At 41.8% G+C, this 23,253-nt stretch overlaps 1 protein-coding gene across 1 annotated transcript in view; it reads left to right on the top strand.

Moving 5' to 3' along the window:
* Window positions 1-709: 709 nt before the first annotated feature.
* Window positions 710-23,253, top strand: part of igf1rb (insulin-like growth factor 1b receptor) — a 75,679-nt gene continuing 53,135 nt past the window's right edge. Inside the window, exons 1-2 of the mRNA XM_058400974.1 lie at window positions 710-1,932; window positions 6,700-7,254. Coding sequence (XP_058256957.1) covers window positions 1,830-1,932; window positions 6,700-7,254 — 658 coding nt within the window. The 5' untranslated portion in view covers window positions 710-1,829. The remainder of the gene's footprint in view (window positions 1,933-6,699; window positions 7,255-23,253) is intronic.

Raw genomic sequence — 23,253 nt, 5'->3', positions numbered from 1 at the left:
CTCATGGGATCAATAAAGTATATCTATCTATCTATCTATCTATCTATCTATCTATCTATCTATCTATCTATCTATCTATCTATCTATCCGGATCAATAAAGTATATCTATCTATCTATCTATCTATCTATCTATCTATCTATCTATCTATCTATCTATCTATCCGGATCAATAAAATCTATCTATCTATCCATCTAGCTATCTATCTATCTATCTATCTATCTATCTATCTATCTATCTATCTATCTATCCGGATCAATAAAATCTATCTATCTATCTATCTATCTATCTATCTATCTATCTATCTATCTATCTATCTATCCGGATCAATAAAATCTATCTATCTATCTATCTATCTATCTATCTATCTATCTATCTATCTATCTATCTATCTATCTATCCGGATCAATAAAATCTATCTATCTATCTATCTATCTATCTATCTATCTATCTATCTATCTATCTATCTATCTATCTATCTATCAATAATAACTAGAGATAGCAAGGTACAAAAACATTACTGTTATATTCTATACATTAAAAAAATGTCTTTATTACTTTGACCATCATATAATAATGCTGTAAATCTGTTATAAATTAAAAAAAATCCAAATTAGGCGTATTATTTTTCCGACCATTTCAGCTCGCGAAGCTCAGGATTCACGGAAAATCCCAGAGTGGTGATCCATTCCGGTTTTTCCCAGCACCTGAATCCAACGTAACCCACTAACGCGGAGTGTGTGAGAGTGTGTGTGAGAGTGTGTGTGTGTGTAAGAGAAATCGAGCCTTGTTTACAGCGCCGGAGCTGCGATATCAGGAGCTACACTTTATTCTGCGCGCTTATCGGAAATCATAATGGAGATAATAGCATCAGCGACCAACAGAGCGCATTCGTCCAGTCAGCTGTCGTGGGTCTGATCGCTCAACGCTCATCTATTTCTGCTTGGGGAAAACACACACACACACCTAAGCTAATTACTAGCGCTTCTTGCTAACGGAGCGGAGCTACCAATTCAAAATCTCAGACTCGACACGGACGGAGAGAGAGAGAGAGAGAGAGAGAGAGAGAGAGAGAGAACGCGAGGAAAAAGACGGAGAGGGAGGAAAAGCGGCGCTGCGGCGATTTCTCTCTCTCTCACTGTTTTGGGTTTTCCCACTTTTGGATTATACATTATTATTATTATTATTATTTTTGCATCTTTCCAGTCAGTCCTAGTCTCCCTCCCAAGTTCCCAAGTTAGGAAAGTTGCCTGATGAGAATTAATCACCTCGCTGCATATGAGCGACTCTCCCAACATCCAGCGTCTCGTCTCTTCCAGCTAGTTAGCCGTTAGCTCGCGCAGCGCAGGGGTTCTTTTTTTTTTCCTCCATTGGACCGGCTAAAGGCGGCTAGCTCGGCTCAGCTAGCCACGCGAAAGCGATGGAGTCAGAGGATGCGGGCTTCCAGTTTCACTCCTCAACTTGTGCGGGAATTGGGTTATACATCGGCTAGCGTCTACCAGGTCTAAGTGGGATAGTACGGGCGAGCTCGGGTATCAGCAGGCTAGTTAGCTCGAGTGACTAAACTCCATGCTGAAGTCGAGCTAAGTCGGCTAAGCTAACAGAACTCCGATAGAAATTCCTATACGCACCAGGCTAAACAAGCCAAGCTAGCGACACTCGTGTGTGTGGGAGAGAGAGAGAGCATTTTATTTAGCAAGCTTTTTCAGGGGAAAAAATACCAAGAAAAATTTTGTTTAAAAGACTGCTGTTAATTATAGACGGTGGGGTATTTTTTAAGGGGTGCCTTTTTTTTTTCTTTAGTTACTTTTCCCCCCAGTGTTTACAGGAATGAGGTGTTGGACAGCCAGGACTCATTTGTCCTTATTTTGTGCCCTGCTGCTGCTGCTGCTGTCCCTCTCAGTTCACTGCCAGTGGCCCTCAAATGACGGAAGTAAGTCAATAAAATAGTTAAAACACCACGTTTGAGCATTATAGACAATAGTTAGATGACTGTATAGGGAGAAGTTTGTCTTTAAGCTCTGGGTAAGGGTGGTGTTTTTACTCTGAGGCTGCAGTGGGATATGGTCTGCTTGGTGTTGAAGACAGTCCAGCTGTATTGGGATAAAAGTTGTCTCTTTTGAGACAATCGATGATCAGCAGAAAACTGAAAATCTAAACTAACCTGTTTTGGTGGGGGACAAAGTCTTTCCTTTCCTCAGAGGGTTTTAAGCAAAAGAGAGAGAAGAAAACATCAGTGTGTGATTTCTTTATAGAGGAAATGTACCTGTGTCAGGTCTGGCAGATGTTGTTGGGTAGAAGAGGATATTGTGCCAAAAAAAACAAAACAATAAAAGATGTTAAAACGTAAGGATTCGAGCAGGAATTGAAATAATACTTTTCCTGATCCGAAAAGAAAGAAAACGTAACTCTCTTTATAGATATGACGAGCTGATATGTCCAGGTATTGATGATAATAGATTCTGCCTCCCTAGGAAAAAAAAAACTCACTTAAAACTGAATCAATATCTAAACTGTTTAGGAAAACTTATAAATTCTTTATAGATTTGGATTTTGGTGTAATGAAGAAAACCAAAACCGAAATGTTATTCTTTTCAGTGTTTTTGTTTACTTCAAAAGAGAAAAACTTTAGATGATAAAGTCTGGGCCCTTTTTTATCAGATCAGGAAGCGTTTTAGTTCGCATCTGGTCACCTTTTTGGTTTCGACAGATGCCCCATAATTTCATAACTGTGTGCACTGGCATCATTTGGGAAAGTCAGACTTGTTCACTCTGGAGATTTATTGGGTTTATGCACAACCGACTCCGAAACTATTCATATGTTTAAAATGCTGTCACAGTAAGTTTGATCTGTCGGCTCTGATGGTGGTTTTAGATTCAAGGCAAATGACGGGTTTATTTCAGTGTATATGTTAGACTGTTCACGTTGTCTTGTATCCCGGATGCTGTGGCTGTTTGGAAGGAGTCTCCAGTGTCCAAGTTGTTACTTTTTCAGGTTTTTTGTTTTCTTGATAAGACAAGCTGCATTGTTTTTGTCTTATAAAGGTTGAGAGGCTGGTTAGAGGACGCGCGTGTTTATAAGCTGCTTTAATGTAATAGATGAGAGGATCTAACTTGCTGTTTTTAGTAAATACTGTAGATGCTACGCGTCTGAAACGTGCTAGGGTGCTGTTATTGGAAAACCATCAGCATCTGGGTGCTGTTGGCTCGACATGTTCTGTTTATCCTTCACTTAATTTCGTTGCCGCCTAGTTCATCTTTCAGCCTTTCATCCACTGTCAGACTCTTAACCTTCATCTGCTCGGCTGCGGGTTTGGACTCTACTCTTCCTTGCAAGCCTGTCTGGATAAAAGCATTAGCTAACTAAATAGACAGAGGTATAGAAATGTCAAATTATATTGTAGGCCTGCCTTGGGCATCTTTTAGCATTGCCAGTTGGCTCACACCCTTTTAGCTTGTCATCAGCCTAACTCCTCGCATTAGCTCGAGTAAATAACTTGAAGCCTGTTTACTGCAGTTTTTCAGCTTTCGTTTTCAATAGATTTGCGAAAGGCACTGAATGATCACGTGACCACAGAGCAGCTGTCATTAACAGCAAACAAAAGGAAAGGATGTTGCTTTTCAAATCAGTCCAGTGTGTGGGTTTGTTTGTTTGTTTGTTTTGTGTGTGTGTGTGTGTGAGTGCACACGTGCTCGTGCCACACGGCCTCGATGATGATGATGATGATGATGATGATGATGATGTCTGTTTTGAATCAATAACTTGGTCAGCGCCTGGGGGGCAATTTTGTTTTTCCCTTCATGTTTCACCACCGCAAAATTTCCATGTTTCCAAGTAAACTGCAAACAAGCCTCACTGATTCATCCAATTCATCAAGAAGGGGAAAAAAGTGCAGGTTTTAAAATAGAACATGTAAAAACACCATGCCTAGCAAAACAGACTCGGTTCTGTTGATTGGAAGAGTGAGGAGTTTGTGGAGCATGTGTAATTGGGTTTTACTGTTAACCCCAGCGGTCTCAGGTCTGAGACGCAGCAGAGCTCCTCCATCAAAGCCCTGTGTGTAACCCACCTTTTGGTGCAGGACAGAGAAAAGCTTCCTCGTGTGGCAGAAAACTCGGACTCCGTTCATCAACGACTTATTGTTCGGCGCAAACTGGTTAGACTGACGTCCTGTTTAATCGCCTCGTCCTTTAGTCGAATTTCTTCGAAATGATTTTCGGCCGTTGTTGCTTTAAGATGTGTAAACATTTGGCGTTCTGTGCCGCCTCAGTGGGTTAACCATAACGCAACGTCAAACATCCCAGTGCATGATTAGCTTACGAACCCTGTGACCTCTTATCCAGCTTTTCATCCTGTATCCAGTCTGTTTAATTCCACAGCTGACCATGGCGCTGCTTTACTGAAACTCGTTGACCTCCAGGCATTCATTTTTGTTAGACTTAATATTTGATCGTTTTGTTCTTTCTCAATAGTTTCCATAGTCGCGCTCGTTGAAGTCGATCAGCTTTTCTTTGCTCTATAAAATATGCAACCCGTTTTAATTTAACCAGTGTTTTGTGAGGAGCCAGAAAACATCCCAGTGCAGGATTATCTTTCAGAACCAAGGACCTCTTTTCAATTCTGTCTCCACGAACATCATCTCCGTTTTTAACTCGACCCATCTTGTTTTCTGACATTAGATCTGCTCTCAGGAATTACCGAGGAATCGTGGATCGTGTGTTAAATCACAGTTAAATGATAATCTGATCACTATCTAACTGGCCCATTAATGTTGTTGTGGCTGTGACTCTGTTAAGAGGAAATGATAACGTCCTTAATTGAGTGATGTCCGCATCATTTCCTGTAATTCTCTTCATCGAGCCTGGCTCTCGGATGCACTCTCACAGTATTTGCTCTGGTACTTAAGCATTCGGTTTGTTTTTCTCTCAATCCAAATAGCTATATCAATGATTGAGCCAGTGTTTGAGAGTCTGTAGTCTCTTGTCTATGACAGCTAACAGTAGCAGTCCAGGATGAGGTTATCAAATGTAAACAAGAGGTCTGGAGTTCAGTCGAAGCGATAAAGCTAGCCATGTTTGTTTAGCGGTGTGAAATAGGAGAGAGTCGCTAGATAAAGCCGTCCAGTCGATGGGCACAGTGACGCATGCTTTTGCTTTTAACACTTCGTTCAGTTCCTTACTTTGCGGCGAGATATGTGGAAGCTTTTGTTTGCTAACATTGACTTTGAGAAGGGTTCAAATGAGCAAGATTATTGTTCATTACATAAATAGATCAGTCACTGCTGTTCCTGAACTCTCTGAAGCGAATTTACTCTTAGGTGCTTATTTTCTAATTACAGCGTGACCCTAAGTGTTTTATTTCTCTATTGGCAGTTAGCCATCAGATATAGGCGTTTATGTATTAAGGATTTTGATTTATCTTTTTATTTTGTTCATGATTACACTGAATGTTGAGGAGTGGCCCAAAGACATGTTAGTACCTGCTGTCAGTTGCTTTATAACAGCTACAAAAAGGTTGTTCCTTCACCAGCCTCAGATTCGTCTCTTGCTTGAAGTAAATAATACAACAAAGCAGCCTGTCCCGTTATAGAGAAAAGTCCTTTGTCCTTATTAAATAAATAACAAATGAAATCAGTTTATTAGCCCGTGGAGCTGCTAGACAAGTTCTTGTATAATCGCATGCTTTGGAAACACAAAAAGGAGCATATTGATAGACATTGATTTGTACTGCAGCTGGCACTACGGTCCGAGACGCTGTTAAACTGTGCCGTGGCATTATAATAGAGTTTGATGTCAGTGATGGAGATACTTAGCTGTATGTATGATTATGACTTGATAAGAAGCACGAATTGCTTTTTGTTCCGTTTAGACACCGATCATGCATAACATTATGACCACCTGCCTAATATTGGGTTGGTCCCCCTTTTGCTACCAAAACAGCCCTGACACCTTTCTATCAGAACCAGCATTAACTTCTTCAGCAATGTGAGCAACAGTAGCTCGTCTGTTGGATCGGATCACACGGGCCAGCCTTCGCTCCCCACGTGCATCAGTGAGCCTTGGCCGCCCATGACCCTGTCGCCGGTTCACCACTGTTCCTTCCTTGGACCACTTTTGATAGATACCGACCACTGCAGACCGGGAACACCCCACAAGAGCTGCAGTTTTGGAGATGCTCTGATCCAGTCGTCTAGCCATCACAATTTGGCCCTTTGTCAAATTTGCTCAAATCCTTATGCTTGCCCATTTTTCCTGCTTCTAACATCAACTTTGAGGACAAAATGTTCACTTGCTGCCTAATAGGTGCCATGATGAGATATTCAGTGTTACTCACTTCACCTCTCAGTGCTCATAATGTTATGGCTTATCGGTGTATAATGGGAAGTTGCTGTGGCAGTTGAAGCTTTTATGTAAAGCATGTTTTTGTAGAGCTCTTTCATCAATCACTCAGTCAGAAGTATTTGTAAATAAAGCTTTAAAGCTGTATAATTGCCAACCCTTTATTGCAATTCAGTAACCGCTTCAACAGTACCAGTGGAAATGTACTTTAAGACAGGAAAACTTGTCAGACTAATTGTTTGCGGTAATCTTACGAACACTACTGTTAGAGGTAGATAAAAATGTTTGGAAAATGTGGCGTTGTCTCTGGCTTGAGTATAATCTGAAACACGTGTTCCTTTTTTTGTTTGTTTTGCTGTAGTCTGTACTCCAGGCATTGACATCGGAAATGACATCAGTGACTTCAAGAAGTTGGAGAACTGTACGGTGGTTGAGGGCTACCTGAAGATCCTTCTCATCGTAAACAAGAACACCAATCAGGAGGTCTTCCGCACGCTCAGTTTCCCCAAGCTGACCATGATTACAGACTACCTGCTCCTCTTCCGCGTCACCGGGCTGGAAACCCTGAGCACGCTCTTCCCGAACCTGTCGGTGATCCGAGGTCGCAATCTCTTCTACAACTACGCACTGGTCGTCTTCGAGATGAACAACCTGAAAGACATCGGCCTCTACAGCCTGCGCAACATCACCCGCGGCGCCATAAGGATCGAGAAGAACCCGGAGCTCTGTTACTTGGATTCCATCGACTGGTCTCTCATCATGAACGCGGACTTAAACTTCATCGCCGGGAACAAGCAGGGCAAGGAGTGTGCAGATGTTTGCCCGGGGTTCACGGAGGAGAGTCCACAGTGCATCAAGACCAACTTCAGTGGCGTCGCAAACTACCGCTGCTGGACATCCAAGCACTGCCAGAAAGGTAAGAGCTGGTGGGATTGTCAGTAAGTTTATTAATCAGCTACACTTTATCTAAACTAATACTTTTAGACATTTTAAATCCACAAAAGTGTACATGTTCTACAAACTTTCCACTGATGCCTCACGTATTCCCCATCTTTTAAATGAAAATGTCGTTGTAGTCATTCATGTGGTCGCCAGGGCGAATCATCAGTATCTAGGATTGGGACCGGCGCTCAGATTTTGCCCCTCAGTGTTTGGGATCATTTGGAATGAAAATAAACAGCACTTTATTTTCAGTCCATCTCTTCAGGTGGTTTATTGGAATTTGCCTGATCATAGCTCAGCTTGGTTTCTGTGTGTCTGCAGTTTCTCAAGTCCTTCGTCTCTTCTGCTTACACGCCTTCGTTTACAAACGCGAATTAAAAAACGAGGTGAAACACAACCCGAGAGCTGTTAAAGGATCCGAGGCGATAAAAGTACAGCAGGACTAGCCATATGTCCGAAACCACACCCCGTGCACTTTATAGCGCTCTATTTTTGGAGATTTGCCATTTTGTTGCCGTGTCCGAAAGCACAGTGGAGAATATCCAGGGCACTTCTGAAATTCCATAAAGCACTGCAATAGGTCATTGTCTAAACAACGTACGTCAGCTGATACAGAAGAGCCATAATGCACCTTTTGTACTAAATAGGCAGGGATTAGTAGTTTAGACACTGGAAAGTTTTTCCATCAATTTACCAGAAACAAGCGTGAGACTGTTTAAGGTTGTGGATATACAAAATCTAAGCTTGTGTGATTTCACTCTGTAATCTTTCCTACATGATCCCATCCTACTCTGATATCCAGTGAGATTTCCTCTGATTGTTATAGGAATAATAGTCGTTTACTCTGTTTTGCTCTTGCTGCTGTTGTGCTCTTAATTCAATTTTCCTTGTTAGTTTTGCGTTTATTATTTAATAGCTTGTCTTTGTTATGGACCCGTGCACTCGGACCATGACCGTGAACACGGTTGAGTGAAACCATAGTTAATCTAGCCAGGCGTAAATTTTGGGAGTGCGGTGGTGCTCAGTAATAGTGAGTAAAAGGAAAGAAACTAAACAGGATGGAAATGGTGAAACCTATACAAAAGAAAACTTATGCTCCAATCTGGCAATTGTATTTGCAATGAATTGCATCAACCATTCAATTTGAACCATAAGCAAAATCTATGTCACAAATGATTCATATCACGACGAATGGAGCAGCAAGAGATGATGGCGAGACTGTGTACGAGTGTGTGTAATGGCTATCGCCGAGTCAGTGTCTCAAGTCATAACGGGTTATACAAACTTGCTGTCCGAGTCCACTGACCCTCATTAGTGTTTTTTTTTCTTTTCACCCCATATTATTTTTTTTATCTCATCTCAAAAGTTGCACAGAGAGGTAGATAAACAAAAACATTGTAATCTCTCTCGTACCGAGGGCTTGATGGCAGAGTTGGAGTAAACACTCATAACAACCTCTGAGTACTACCACTAACCACAGAGGTGTCAAACTACAATCTTACAACCTGAAGATTCATTCAGCATGCCAAGTAATACATGTAACCACAAGTAACACGAGCCATCCATCATACTAACATGTAACAGCAGAAAAGAGGGAGCACACCTACACCAATACATGTAGAACATTCACACCAAGAGGGAGGAAGCTGAGGGAGTCAAATGTGTGCATTTGCATACCTTTGTGTATTTCACATCTGATCTGGCACTTCTTTCCGGGGCAGAAAGCCTTAACACTTTTTTGGGATACATTTAGTCATTAAATCGCGTATATGTGACCTTGGCTAACCAACAGGGGAGAGTGAAGACTAACACATGCTTATTCTGTTTTATTAATAGGTACAAATAAAACCATGTTCATGTTTCACAAAACGCTATTTTGTTCATTTGGAATACAGCCATGTTTAAACTTGTCGTGCTTCAGTGTTGACGCATCTCGGAGCTGAAGTTGCAGTGAGCTAACTTGCACTACACACGCAGTCTGGCTATTAAGCGTGCACAGATGACCGACCACCTTCTCAGAGTCAGCATCACGCAAATACGAGTCCAGCACAAAGCCGTTATATAACTCTCTTCCTTACTTACTGCAGTAGCTTTGAGGTCGGACGTAAGGAGAGAAAAACAAACATTTCAGATCGCAGCCAAGCTTTCTTTCTTTCTTGCTTTCATGAGAAATGTTTTTAGAAAAGGACATGGTCTGGGGCAGTCCTCTTCTCAGGACTTCATACACTGGCCTGTTCCCCTTTAGCCTGTATTAATGCACCGAACAAGCTCACCATATTTTATTACATTTTGTTAGCTATCATGACTTAGCCTGGTAATTTGGGTTTCTGGCTAGCTCCCTGCAGATTCTTCTTGCTTGGTGGGCTAGCTAATAAATTTAAGATCTGTCCACCGCTAATGGAGAATACGTCACAGCTCGATGGAAGATAAGATAGAGTTATGCCCGAGTCTCTGACATCACTGGGAGTGCAGAGTCCGAATTTTAGCAGTGTAACACATCATGGTCAATCAGTAAGGAGCTTGTGTGCACAAGGCTGGCTCAGACTGGCTTTTATTATAGCATTTACTGTAAGTGACACAGTAACTGCAGGAAAAATTGTTTCAGAGGACTGGGACGTGAACGCTTTTCGAGAGTGTAAAATTAAAGCCCAGTTAAACCAGCACACGTTTTCGAGCATTTTATAGTCATGTGTAATAAAAAAGTCAATATGAAGTCAGGGTTAAGACCAGCGAATGAAGAGATTTCTTAATAATGAGTGTATGCAGTGGATTTATGAAGACTGCACACCCATGTGAAAATGGTTTTTGTGAAAAATTTGATCAGAACTTACTGCAAATAAAAATGAAGTAAAAAGAAATGTTCTAGGGGGGAAAAAAACAATAATCTAGTTGTGTTATTGTGCACAGCCCTAAACTAGTCCATCGTTGAAGCACCTTTTGATTTTTACACCATTTACTCTTTGAGGAAGAGGTTATCAGTGTGGCATCTTGATTTGCTGATACTTTCCCAGTCCTTTTTTGCAAAAACTTTCCACATCCATCACATCGTAAGAGCGTTATTCATGCACAGAATGCTTCAGGTCGCCCCACAGACTTTTATTTGGATTCAGGTCTGGACTCGGGCTAGGTTGTTGAAAATTCTTCATCTTCTTGTGGTTAAGCCATTCTTGTGTTGATTTAGATGCTTTGGGTTGCTATGTATAAAGGTGAAATTCCTTTTCCTCTTCAGCTCATTAGCACACAGGTGAAGGTTTTGCACTAAAATCGACTGGTATTTGTAGCGATTCATGATTCCCTCCACCTTCATAACAGCTTCAGTTCTGGCTGAAGAAAAGCAGAGGTAAAGCAGGACGCTATCACCATCATGCTGCCCCATGGGTGTGGTTGTGCTTTTGTTGAGGTACCTTTTGGAATTATGCTTTTTGGAATTCTCATCAGACCAAAGCACATTTTGCCACACGGCTTGGTATGATTTTGATGTTTTTTGGGACATCTAGCTGTCCTACCCCACAGCCCAGACATGTGAAGAATATGAGATTGCTGTCACACGCAGAGAATAATCAGTACTTGTCAGATTATCATGCAGCTCCTTTAATGTTGCTGTAGATCTCATGGCAGCCTCTCGGCTGCTAAGTTTTTGCCTTGTACCTTTAGAAATATTGGAGGGATGTCCTGTTCTTGATGTCACTTTTTGGAACTGAAATGTATCCTGATCGATACGTTTCAGCAAGTGAGATGGCTTTGTAAGCTCTTTAGAGAACATGGCTCTAGGAAGGAATCCAGAGAGATCCGACAGAAACAGCTGCTCTTTATGTAGGGGTTAATCAGAATCATTTCACTGGTGAGAAGTGTATGATTACTGAGATTGAACGTGTGGTAAATTCTGAACACTGCCATATCCTCAGTTATACACCCATCAGGCATAACATTATGACCACCTGCCTAATATTGTGTTGGTCCCCCTTTTGCTGCCCAAAACAGCCCTGACCCATCATGCACTGTGTATTCTGACACCTTTCTATCAGAACCAGCATTAACTTCTTCAGCAATTTGAGCAACAGTAGCTCGTCTGTTGGATCGGATCACACGGGCCAGCCTTCGCTCCGCACGTGCATCAGTAAGTCTTAGCCGCCCATGAACCTGTCGCCGGTTCACCACTGTTCCTTCCTTGGACCACTTTTGATAGGTGCTGACCACTGCAGACCGCTCTGTACAGGACAAAATGTTCACTTGCTGCCTAATATATCCCACCCACTAACAGGTACCATGATGAGGAGATAATCAGCGTTGTTCACGTCACCTCTCCGTGTTCATAATGTTATGCCTGATCGATGTATACGGTTATGCACACACATTCAGCCAGGTTAAATTAACTAAGTAACTAAATTAGTTTGCCTGTTTTTCATGATGTTTTCTCACTGACGTGGAAAAATCTCCTGACGCGATTTGTCTTTGTTTCGTTTTTATTGCATCACTAAACCCTGCTATTTTAACAGGGGTGTGTCTGCTTTTTTTTATTTTTTTACTTTTAATATATCCATTGTATGTGTGATATACAAACTTTATAAGTACAGTGTAGCAGGTAGAGGTTTGAAAGATGCCCAGTTTCTGTCTCAGTGAATGATGGGATGGTGCTATGGCAGACACAGTGCCTGTCTCTCTGAGGGGAAAACTATGTAGCAGTTCCTTCTGGCTTCTATATAATTACCTTGTTTTTCTTGGGCACAGATGTTTCTTGAAGGGCTTGTGGTGGTTTCCTCGTCAGTCTGCCTGGCCTTTCTTCTCTGTGTGTCTTTAATTAACCGCTCAGGCCTTACAGCAGAATGCACCATCTCTATGCATTTAAGCCCAGTTTAGACCAGATGAAGTTTAGCACCGTGCGTTTCCTCCACCTGAAAAATATTTTTAGTTCTGTCCACTTCAAGTTGTATTTTGTCTCGTGAAAAGGGAAAGTCTGACACGAGTAATAAAAATGCAGACTTCACTGGAGATTTCCTGTCCTCTGATGGTCATTGTTCGCACATGGCTACTTGCGACATTATAGAATTTAGGCGATTTTTGCGCCACAGTTGTGTGGAATGTTATAGGTGATAAATCATGTAACTTCTTGCTAACCGCTTTAATTAGCATGCTGTAGCTGTGAGTGTCAACATTTCTTTTATTGTTATAAAATTTAGCCAAATACCAGCCAGCTCTTGTAACCACAGCTAAGCACCAGGCAGGATGAAGCCTAACACACTCTTCCTCATGTGAAGCCTTTCAAGCTGCTCTTAATTCTGCGTCACAGGACAGTGTAACACTCCGGGGTGAACGTGCTCTCTGCCCTCTTTTCCATACAGTGGCTGTCGTCACTGTGATTGACGGGTGAGAGCGAGTATGTCATCACTCACACCCAGAGAGCTTGACCCATTTGCTTTCTTTGGCTCCTGACTACAGATAGCTGTGGCATCACTGAGATCCAGAGTTTAAATCTTCCAACTAAAGTGAACACTTTTCTGAATCGTGAATCTGACTGGGTAGAAGATGAATAATGAATTGATCATTTAACTGCATTTCTATGCCATGTACCTACACTATGCAATGACAAAGTCTTCTGATGTCTGTCTGTCTCTCTATTTTCCTGTCTGTCTGTCTCTCTATTTTCCTGTCTGTCTGTTTTCCTGTCTGTCTGTCTCTCTATTTTCCTGTCTGTCTATTTTCCTGTCTGTCTGTCTCTCTATTTTCCTATCTATCTATCTATCTATCTATCTATCTATCTATCTATCTATCTATCTATCTATCTATCTATCTATCTATCTATCTATCTATCTATCTATCTATCGTCTGTCTCTCTATTTTCCTGTCTGTCTATCTGTCTGTTTTCCTGTCTGTCTATTTTCCTGTACGTCTATTTTCCTGTTTGTCTGTCTATCTATCTATCTATCTATCTATCTATCTATCTATCTATCTATCTATCTATCTATCTATCTATCTATCTATCTATCTATCTATCTATCTAATCTATCTAATCTATCTAATCTATCTATCTATCTATCTATCTATCTATCTATCTATCTATCTTCTGTAACTGCAGCTCTGACCGTAGTACTGGCTGCTAGGCAGATCAAAGATGTACATGAATGTGTTTCTTGTAATGCTTTATTGTTTCTGTAGTAGCAGCTTGCTCAGGGAATTGTATGACAGACACTCCACATAATTATTTACAAGGAAAAATAAATAAATAAAAATAAAAAAATAAATAAATTCCATTGATATGGTAAGGGTTTTTTATTTTATAATCTTATCTATTTATGTAATTAGAAGTAAACATTACTGTCAGTTTTTTATCAAAGTCAGTTAAATTTCCCACTAATTTGCGCGTAAGCTTTGCAGTCATTAGTATTAAATGTTACAGTAAATGGATAAATGTATTTTCCTATATATACCTTACACATTTGCTAAATGATATTTCAGATGCATTATTAAAATTTTGTATTTAATGAACATGACCATAGTACTGTCCAGGCGAAGTACATGCCATGTGTTCTAGTTTGGTTCAGGAAGGATCGCTCAGCTGCTCTTAGAGAACATTTCGGCGTTCTCTGAGAAGAGTAAGAGGGATCATCTGCAGCATCTCCCAGGCCAGTGTGTACACCATGTTGAATATGCTGTGCGTGTTTATGACACAAAGCGTAGATGTTTTGTGCAGTTCAGGGAAAGTTCAGTCAGCAGTGTGTGTCCAGCTGAAGTGTGAGCCGCCTCAGCAGGAGGCCCAGGGGGAGTCGAGGCAGAAGGAAAGCTCTCATCGCTTAACAAGCCGTCTCTGAGTGATCTCATCCGCTCCACATCAGCGCCGGAAACCTTCAGCTCCGGGCCAACACGACGTGGCGAGCTAAAGCCTCGTTTTAATTACCACCAGTTTATCTTCCCACATGTTAAAGACCGTCTTTCTGCACACGGGGCAATACTTCCTATTGTGTGCTCTTGCGCTCAGCTTATGCCAGCATACTTCATTAAGCTCTCCTTGTGAAGTGATAAAAAAAAGCGGCTCAAGCGTTGTGTCTCTGCCAGGGTAGTTAACTGCCAGGCTGAAGGTCAAAGGGAGTGTCTGCCAGCGAGTGTGTTGCTTCTTGTAAAGGACACGGGATTGAATTTGTCCCGACTGCTTGTTAAAATGCATCTGAACTATATGTAACCCCAAGATACTGTTTCCACATCCCAGAAATTTATCATCTGTACAAGCTAATGTCCAGTAAATATTGTTCCTACTGGCAGATGGACCGCTTTCTCTCACGCCCCATTTGTAGATCAAGCAACCTGTGGTTTAACTAGATCAAAAGAAAACTTTTGGTAACCAGTGTATAGACAGTGTAATGAATCTACTTGTTCACAGCTTTGAGGATAGACAAAGATGTCGTAGCTTAGTGGTAAAGATGTTGGACTGCTAATTGGAAGTTTGTGAGTTTGTCCCAGGTCCAGCAAGCTAACCCTCGGCCCCTGAGCAAGACCCTTAACCCTCAATTGCTCATATATATATATATATATATATATATTATATATAAAAGGAGATAAAAGTGTAAGTTGCTTTGGATAAGGGCGTCTGCCAAATGCCAGAAATGTAAATGTAGGATTGTCCAGTGCAAAATCTGTTCATCTTAGCAGTCCAAGCATCTGTCAACTCCATCTAATATTTACATACATCGTTCAGCCATAACATTATGACCACAGACAGGTGAAGTGATTACAAAATCTCCTCATCATGGCACCTGTTAGTGGGTGGGATATATTAGGCAGCAAGTGAACATTGTCCTCAAAGTTGATGTGTTAGAAGCAGGAAAAATGGGCAAGCGTAAGGATTTGAGCGAGTTTGGCAAGGGCCAGATTGTGATGGCTAGATGACTGGATCAGAGCATCTCCAAAACTGCAGCTCTTGTGAGGTGTTCCCGGTCTGCAGTGGTCAGTGTCTATCAAAAGTGGTCCAAGGAAGGAACAGTGGTCAACCGGCGACAGGGTCAAGGGCGGCCATGGCTCATTGATGCACGTGGGGAGCGAAGGCTGGCCCGTGTGATCCGATCCAACAGACGAGCTACTGTTGCTCAAATTGCTGAAGACGTTGATGCTGGTTCTGATAGAAAGGTGTCAGGATACACAGTGCATGACGGGTCAGGGCAGGTTTGGCAGCAAAAGGGGGACCAACACAATATTTGGCAGGTGGTCATAATGTTATGCCTGATCAGTGTATTTATAATTGCTCAAAGACTCCAATTACTAGGATGGCTGATAAGGTTGGATGATGTAAATGCTTGTCAGAAAACAAAAAGTGTTGTATTTTGTAATGTGTTTGTATTCAGCCCTGTATGAACTTCAGGATGAACCCTAGCTTCCCTTGTCCTTACTTGCCAAAAAGGTAAAGCGAAAGACTCTGTTCACAGAACATATGAGCCGGGGTTTAAATCAAGAAAGTGAAGCAACGTGTTGTTTATCAGGTCTACTTTGCTGCACAAGAACTCATTAACTCCACTGCCGTTCACTATAGAGCACATGATGAGCACATAGAACACATAATGAGTTTAGTTACAGGTAATAACTTAGGTTTGTTTACATGCTGCAGTTTTGAAGCATGACACTGTTGACGGGTAATTTGAAACGGTAATGAGACGAGCAGCTACAGCGTCTGGTAACCTTTACGTGTTACGTCTGGCCACCTCTTTTCCCTAATGTTAGGCACGCTACACCCCTCCAGAGCTACAGCAAATACTATCTTGGACCACAGTGGTTGGCGGAGCGTGATGGGACGATGGCATGTTAAGTTTTGTGAGAATAAAAATAATAAGCTCTCTACGACATGTATTTATTTTGAAGTTATTTTGGCCGAAAGATATTGTAAACTTCTAAATCTATAAATATTATTCCTTTTTTATGCTGCATTAGTTATAACAAAATTCATTCTGCCTGTCATAGTGGAGATTGTTTACAGATTGTTGTCTTCAGGCACTGCGAAGCAATTTCTGACAAAGAGCTAGTGTTTGGCATTAGAGCTGGCATTGTCCCCACTGTACAGGAAAAAAACAGCCATCACAGGCACAGCACTACTAACCTTCATCACTCTGCAAGAATGTGTGTGGAAAACAACGGGGGGAGCAGGAGGAGTGTCTGTAGAAAAGACAAAGAGTAGGCAAAGGAGTAGAGGAGGACAGCGTGTGTCATCCAGGGACTGCTTGCTTGTTTAAGCTTCAGATTCCAGACTTTTGCCCAAACATGTCAGAAATGGTCTGGCACTCGCCGTTGGTTAAAAACAGGAAATGCCATCGCTTTGTGCCTTTGATGCTGCGTTTCAGGGTGGTCGGGGGGTAATGAGTGTTTGGGAGGAAGTCCAAGGTTAGGCTGAGAAGATGTCGGGCAATGCCATAAAGTATGACGGTTAACTGATTTGTACCCAAGTGACGTCGCACAGAAATTGTGCTCCTTTATTTACTCCCCCCGCATGAGAGCCTTCTCTTCACCTCAGATTGTTCAATTATACTGGTTTTATTCTAACTGGTTGTATAAATGAGCCCTTCGTTCTCTAATTTGTTTGTGCCGCCTTTAGCACTGCCACACTGTTCTGCATGTATCGAGTTCCCTCAAATGTGTAATGACGAGGTGTGCCAGCGCCTACAGTCTTATCCTGCTAATACGTCTTTTAGACTTTATCAACATCACGGGTTTAATTTTCCGAGCGATGACTCGGGTTTTTAAAACAGGTTAAAGCAAGTCTCCGAATAAGGAGGGTTTAGTAAAGATGATTCACTAAGAACCTGTGTTAGTGATTAACTCCTAGCGCTTTGAAAATCAGATCCAATTAATGTACACAAGCTCTGGTTTGCATGGCAGAAATCTACCAGGACATACCCAGGAAGAGCAGGAAATAGCTTTGAAACTGACTGTAATTTGCCTCAGCCTCGGGTTTTTGTCTCTCCTGCGACTGCCGCTCGCGAAGAGGAAATTGGGTCTGCTGTGTGGAGCGAGTTGCCTGCAGAGTACGTTACAAGATAATTCAGCCCACGCACTTAACGGTTCATTCATAAAAGCGCTAGCATTCAGCTACTTCCTGTTTACCAGCCCGGACACTGTAACGGATTCCACACGGCGTCTCAGCTAAACGGCTGAATAGAAGAAAGATATTTTTTTTTCCCTCCTCCCAACTGCGCTTTCACATTCTCTGCTCTTTCTGTTTCTGCTAACCTTTCCAGCAGAGATTTGCTGCTTCAGTTAAAAGAAAAAACCTAAAACAATGTTATCTTGGAGTTAACCTTTAGTTCAATTGTATAATTTTTCATATTCTCTTTTAACCTGTTTACACTCAGCCGAGTCTCTGGCCTTCGGCATGCGAGAGGCGAGGTTAACAGTGCCAGTTTGTGACGGTAGTATTGTTAAAGGCTCAACTTTGTCCGAGCTTGTTTCTGCTTGTTGTGGGGACTTCCTGGCCCATCATTTCTCTTAACAGTGCATCTTCCCTGCCAGGTTTTATTTCAGGGATTACACAGTGTCCGCTAATTCGCTTTGAAGCAACTATTTGGCTTAAAAAACATGCATTTTTCTCACAGCACAAATGTTGATTTGCTAAGTTTGTTTTTATATATACACTCAAGTCAATTTGTTTCTCATTAGCTAATCATGGTGATGAAGAGGCTGCGTGTTGTAGTGTTGTCGTTAAAGGAATCAGCCACCTGATTGGTCAACTTCACCCAAGCTGTTCCTCTTTCTTTTAGTGCTAACATGTTTACACTGATAAACAAGTAAAAATTCACAGTGCGACTAGGTTCAGCCTGTATCAGGGATCGCTTTCTTGATATTTTGTAGAAACGCAAGCTTTTTGAATGCTGTGACTTTGCTAACTAGCTATAACGGACTGTGTGATGTGTCGCCCGTGTTTATATAAAGATCTATCAACACACCTGCAATTAAATGTAATTACCACATAATGCTTACGTCATACAGAGTTGCATCAACAGACATGCTCTTCATAGCGAGCTCGAGGTATTGAGGACGTTTATTCATGCTTTGTTTACGTTTCTTCTTTGCCGCACTCCAGTTATAGCCGTCCTGTGAGTTTTAAGTTAGTCCAAACATCCTCTGCATTGGATACACAACCATAGAGCGTAAAGTGTGTACAGATCACGGCGTAAAGAGTAAATCCGGCTTGAGACGCCGCTGAAGAGGAACTTGAGTCTTGTTCTGCTTGTCAGCACCGTGTTGAGTAGCTCCAACTGGCTGACTGGTGGAACCGTCTTTCTCTCTCTCTCTCTCTCTCTCTCTCTCTCTCCTGGCACACACTTCACATCTTGGCTGTAGCTGTATGCCCTTTGTGTTATAGTGATCCCTTTGGCTTGTTGTCGGTGCTATTAATAGTATTTATTGCCTAGAAATATGCACGTACTAGACAAAACTGTCAGTAGTTTGATAAAAGTAGTAGCATCGTGATGTATCGATTTGTCTGCCAGTTAATCATTCTCTTGCTTCCTTTGATTCAGCATGGAGAAACATCTGGGTAAAACTGCAACAGTTTGCACACGGCTATTAATACAGGAAGCAAATGGCGACCTGTCACTCGAGGCATTACCTACATACTCAGCGCTTTAAGGGATTGTATCGATGGGATGGGTCGGGTCTAACTGGGATATCCGCTGTGTGGATTAGCTGCTGTGCTACTTTGCTGGAAGTGATCAGATACTCGGTAAGATACCAGATTAACGAAGGATAAATGAAGCGTTCGCTATGCTTTCTACCCGAAGACGCTCTAAAAACCCAAAGCAAGGACAAACTGACTGGATTACCATCTTGGTCTGCATGTCTCCACTCTTGTATATACACGTTCTCATTTTAATTATTCCTAGATCCTGTTCGGACAATGCGTGCAAACGTTTTGAGAACGGCGGCTTTAAAATGAAGTTTGCCTCCAGGTCAGACGATTCATTAAACTGCTGTATATTGTCAAAACAAGCTGCTTTTTGAGCTCAGTATATGAATCAGCGTCAGCTGTGTCGAAACAAGCCCCCACCTGCTAATCTCTTAGTTACATGTCACACGGGTATGACATGCCCCAATTTACAGTGATGGGTCTAATTTACTTGCAGCACGCCCTTCATTCAGGAATTGTGACAGCGAGTTAATCAAATTAAAGGGTTCAACAGGCGTCACCGATTCAGTGTTTGCTTTGAGTAGTGCTTTCGCACACCCAAGCTTCTCTTTTCATAGTTTGAAATTGAAAATGTTACACACACACACAATCTGAATTTTTTATTTATTTTTTTGCAAACTAGGGAAAGTCACCTCAGTCCACAGAGAAATAATCAAATCAACATGACTGGCCACATAATCAACAAGTAAACAAAGAAGCGCTTCTTTACATGTGAAAGAGTTGCACTGTATATACCAGTGTTTGCTTTAACTCAATCAACACACTCGTTCACTTGTTAAATCTAGAACGTCAACTATAGGGTTCACTGATTTGAGGCGGTAAAAAAAATATTGTAACTCCTCACCATTAGCTGGCTGGATTGATGCAAACAAAAGACATACATGGAGGTGGCCATGCTTCCCCACACGCTGTAGCTCGGACACACGGAAGGTTGAACACCGCATGCTTCCCGAGTAACAGTCTCCCATTTCCGAGCTTAGTCAGTGCAGCATAAATATCGGTTAACCACATTTTTTCAGTTCCGAACAAATAAACCAATCCTTGTTTTTTTGTTGTTGTTTTTTTTATACAAACCAAACGCTGAAAGAAAAGAGTCAAATAAAAAATTAATAAAAAATGCGTCTGGTGTGTTTCAGCGTTCATGTGGAATTATAAAGACTGAAAAATATAACCACACCCGGCGGTCTTTAAAATCAACATCGGCCAGGTGTGTTAACCATTATAAGGAATACAGTATAATATTTGAAGGAAGTACACTAATTAATGTATCAAAGAATATTGAATAACAATGTGAAGAGAGAGTATTATAGAAGCTATGCGATGTGATCTTGGCATTGTTGTGTTGGATAGATGATAGTTACGTCCAGCATGTGAAGAGACAGGGCTGTTTTCAGACACAGGTATTAAGTGACCTCCAGGGTTAATGAGGGGGGGAAAAAGCTGTTTGTGTCCCTGATTGTTGTAGCTGTGACAGCTCTGAGTCTTCTGCCAGACAGAAGCGGTTGAAAGAGGTGATGTCTAGGGTGAGAGGGGTCAGGTATAATCTTCCAGACCTGCTGTCATGGCTGTCCTGAAGGGTTGTCCGTGTACACGCCACAATTCTTCTTCTTTTTTTTGGCTGAAGTGAAGGAGATAACCATTTGGTTATTGATGAGATGTGGACGGATTCAGTGTACTAAAACGTTAGCTTATGGAAGGTTGAATTGTTTTCAGCTTCTTCAGATGAATATCCTCACTTTGCATTAGAAGCTCGGTTCCCTTTGCACCCTGTCAGTCCCTGTGCTTAGAGATGCCCAGGAATTCGAGTGACTCCACAGTAGAGAGCACAGAGCCATTAATATTCTGTTCAGATTCACCCCCAGTAGTGCAGCCCTTGATTAAACCCTGAAAAGAAAAGGTGAGAGCACCCAGCCTTGGGGTGCTCCTGTGCTGAATATCAGAGAGTCTCTCGTGTGCTTTCCTGGCTACGCCTGCTGTCTCCTGTCTGTCAGGAAATCTGTGATCCTTCAACAGATGGGATCTGGAAAGCTTGACTTGGGGTAACTCTCTGTTGATTGAGCTAGAAACCAAGCTGAAGTCTAAAAACACATTCTGGACTGTCAAGATACTTTGTCATGAAGTCCAAGGCCAGGTTGACCATCATCAGCCGAACTACTGGCTCCAGTAAGGGGTCAGCGATGGTTTTCAGATAAGTTAAAACCAGTGGTCAGAGCAATCAACTTATAGCCATTTAATCTCATCCTTTGAGGGATTGGGATGATGGTATTGGATATGAAATGGGTGCAGTGCAGATAGCCAAGGATTTGTTTAATGCCAAGTGATCACAGTGACTTTTTTTCACCTCTTATGACCTGTGAAGTGCCTCATCCTGCTTGCTGGTTGTGTAAAGGGGGGGTGAAGTGCAATTAAGAAAAGGGGGGGTTCACTAACTAGCAAGTCATTTAGGAGATGGTGGTGATGTCATTGGAGATCTCCTGTAGGCTCTTTCAGATTGATGTTGGATCATTAGCATGTGACTGACTCTTCAGGTTGTCTGAGTGTTTTGTTTGCTGCCCTAGTTGGTCTCTTTATAAAGGATTCTGTCTCCGCTCCTGAGTGCCGCCTCCTCTTCTTTATAATGTATGGCTTCACAGTGTTTGCGTATTCATCCTGCCTGTCTATTGAACTGTGGAGTCAAAGCAGCCTCGTAACTTTGCAATAACCTCGGCGGTTCATCTATTCACTGTTGTAACAGACATGATGGTTTTGCCTGTATGTAGGAATGCGGTGAACAAGACAGTAGTTAGAAGGTCAGAGACATGCATGTATGACCTTTTTACACAGTTTATTTAATGTAGGAGCTTCTTCAGGTTGTCGCGTGTTATATTTTTTGAAAAAGCCTTTTACTATAAATATCTGATTGCCCGGCTGTTTATACACACGGACTGTAAAACTGTTTACAGTCAACAGAATGAGATTTTAGATTAGACAAACGTGATTACACAAGTGTTTTGTTGACAGGAAAGCAGATTTCTGCTCTTTAAGTTTCCATGTTTGTCCCACGTCCCTGTCCACCTCGAGCAGCTGAAAATCCAGGTAGCCGTAAGACTCTGTTTTGGTGAGGTTTGATAAAATGATCTCTTGTTTTAGTGAGAAGTTATAGATCTTTCATTTGACTTGTTACATCAGATTTAACCCTATAAATCTTGGATAAATGAAGGGCTGATGTAACATAAATTATTATTGCCTTATTGAATAGAGAAGATAAGAACTTGAGGCTACATTGGGCACCTGCTCCCCGAAACTGGACAGTTGGAGATTGGAAAACACTGGAAGTATTCAGTTTCATTGAGGCTCACCTGCTGTAGCATCAGATTCCTGTTCTTGGCTGAAATGAGTGCAACCCAATGTGGTCTTGTACTTTTGCAGCTTGTCTGCTGCAAGGATTGAAGCGTTGTGCATTCTGAGATGCTTTGAGATCGTCATTGTTAACAGTAGAGAGCTCATTTCAGTTACTGTAGCTTTCCTGTCAGCTCGAACCAGTCTGGCCATTCTCCTCATTATTAAGGCATTTCTTATTTTTTTATTTTTCCACAGATCAGTAGTCTATGAAATTCTTTAACTGGGCCATTTGGAACCAACAACCAGGTCACAGTCAAAGGTCAAAGGACGAGATCGGATTTTCCAATCAGTCTGATGGTTGATGTGAACATCAACTGAAGCTCACTAAGAAAATCTGTTTCGTAAATCATTGAATGTATTTGTTCAGAAGTAAATGACCAAATTAAATGGTTAGAAAGTTTGACGTTGTGCCATGGTGGCCATGGGGATTCCATACGATATACCCTAAACGATCTGGTCTAATAACTTCAACTTGGAAGGACTGAATGCTGTGATTCACTTGCTGAAATATCATGGTAGCACCAGTGTAAAGAAAGCTGGAGGGAGGGATAGTCTTTCACCTGAGAGTGAAACAATCAATGAAGCGTCGAATAGCACAGACTGGTGTCCTCACCCGACCCCTCGTCTCGTGGCTCGCGGCCAGGCTGCAGAGCTTTTGGCTTGGTAGACTTTTCCTTAACTTATGTGGGCACGGTCTGACGGGAAGTTATCTAGTAAACTGCCGTGTGTTAGTCACGCTTTTATCTTTGAGCACTTGTACTGCGGGCCTTTGAAATGCTGGTCTTTGAGCTCAGGCACTCGGGGCCTCTAGCCGGTATTTCTCATAAACTTTAACTCTAGTCGTTTCTTAATGTGTGAGAAGGTTCCTTTTGATGTTTCTGATATAGCTATGGGAATACGAACGAACTAGAAGGGGGGAAAAAACAAACACTT

This window comes from Hemibagrus wyckioides, linkage group LG10 (assembly GCF_019097595.1).
Source record: "Hemibagrus wyckioides isolate EC202008001 linkage group LG10, SWU_Hwy_1.0, whole genome shotgun sequence".
NCBI classification, from domain to species: domain Eukaryota; kingdom Metazoa; phylum Chordata; class Actinopteri; order Siluriformes; family Bagridae; genus Hemibagrus; species Hemibagrus wyckioides.
This window is presented reverse-complemented; position numbering and strand designations above follow the sequence as displayed.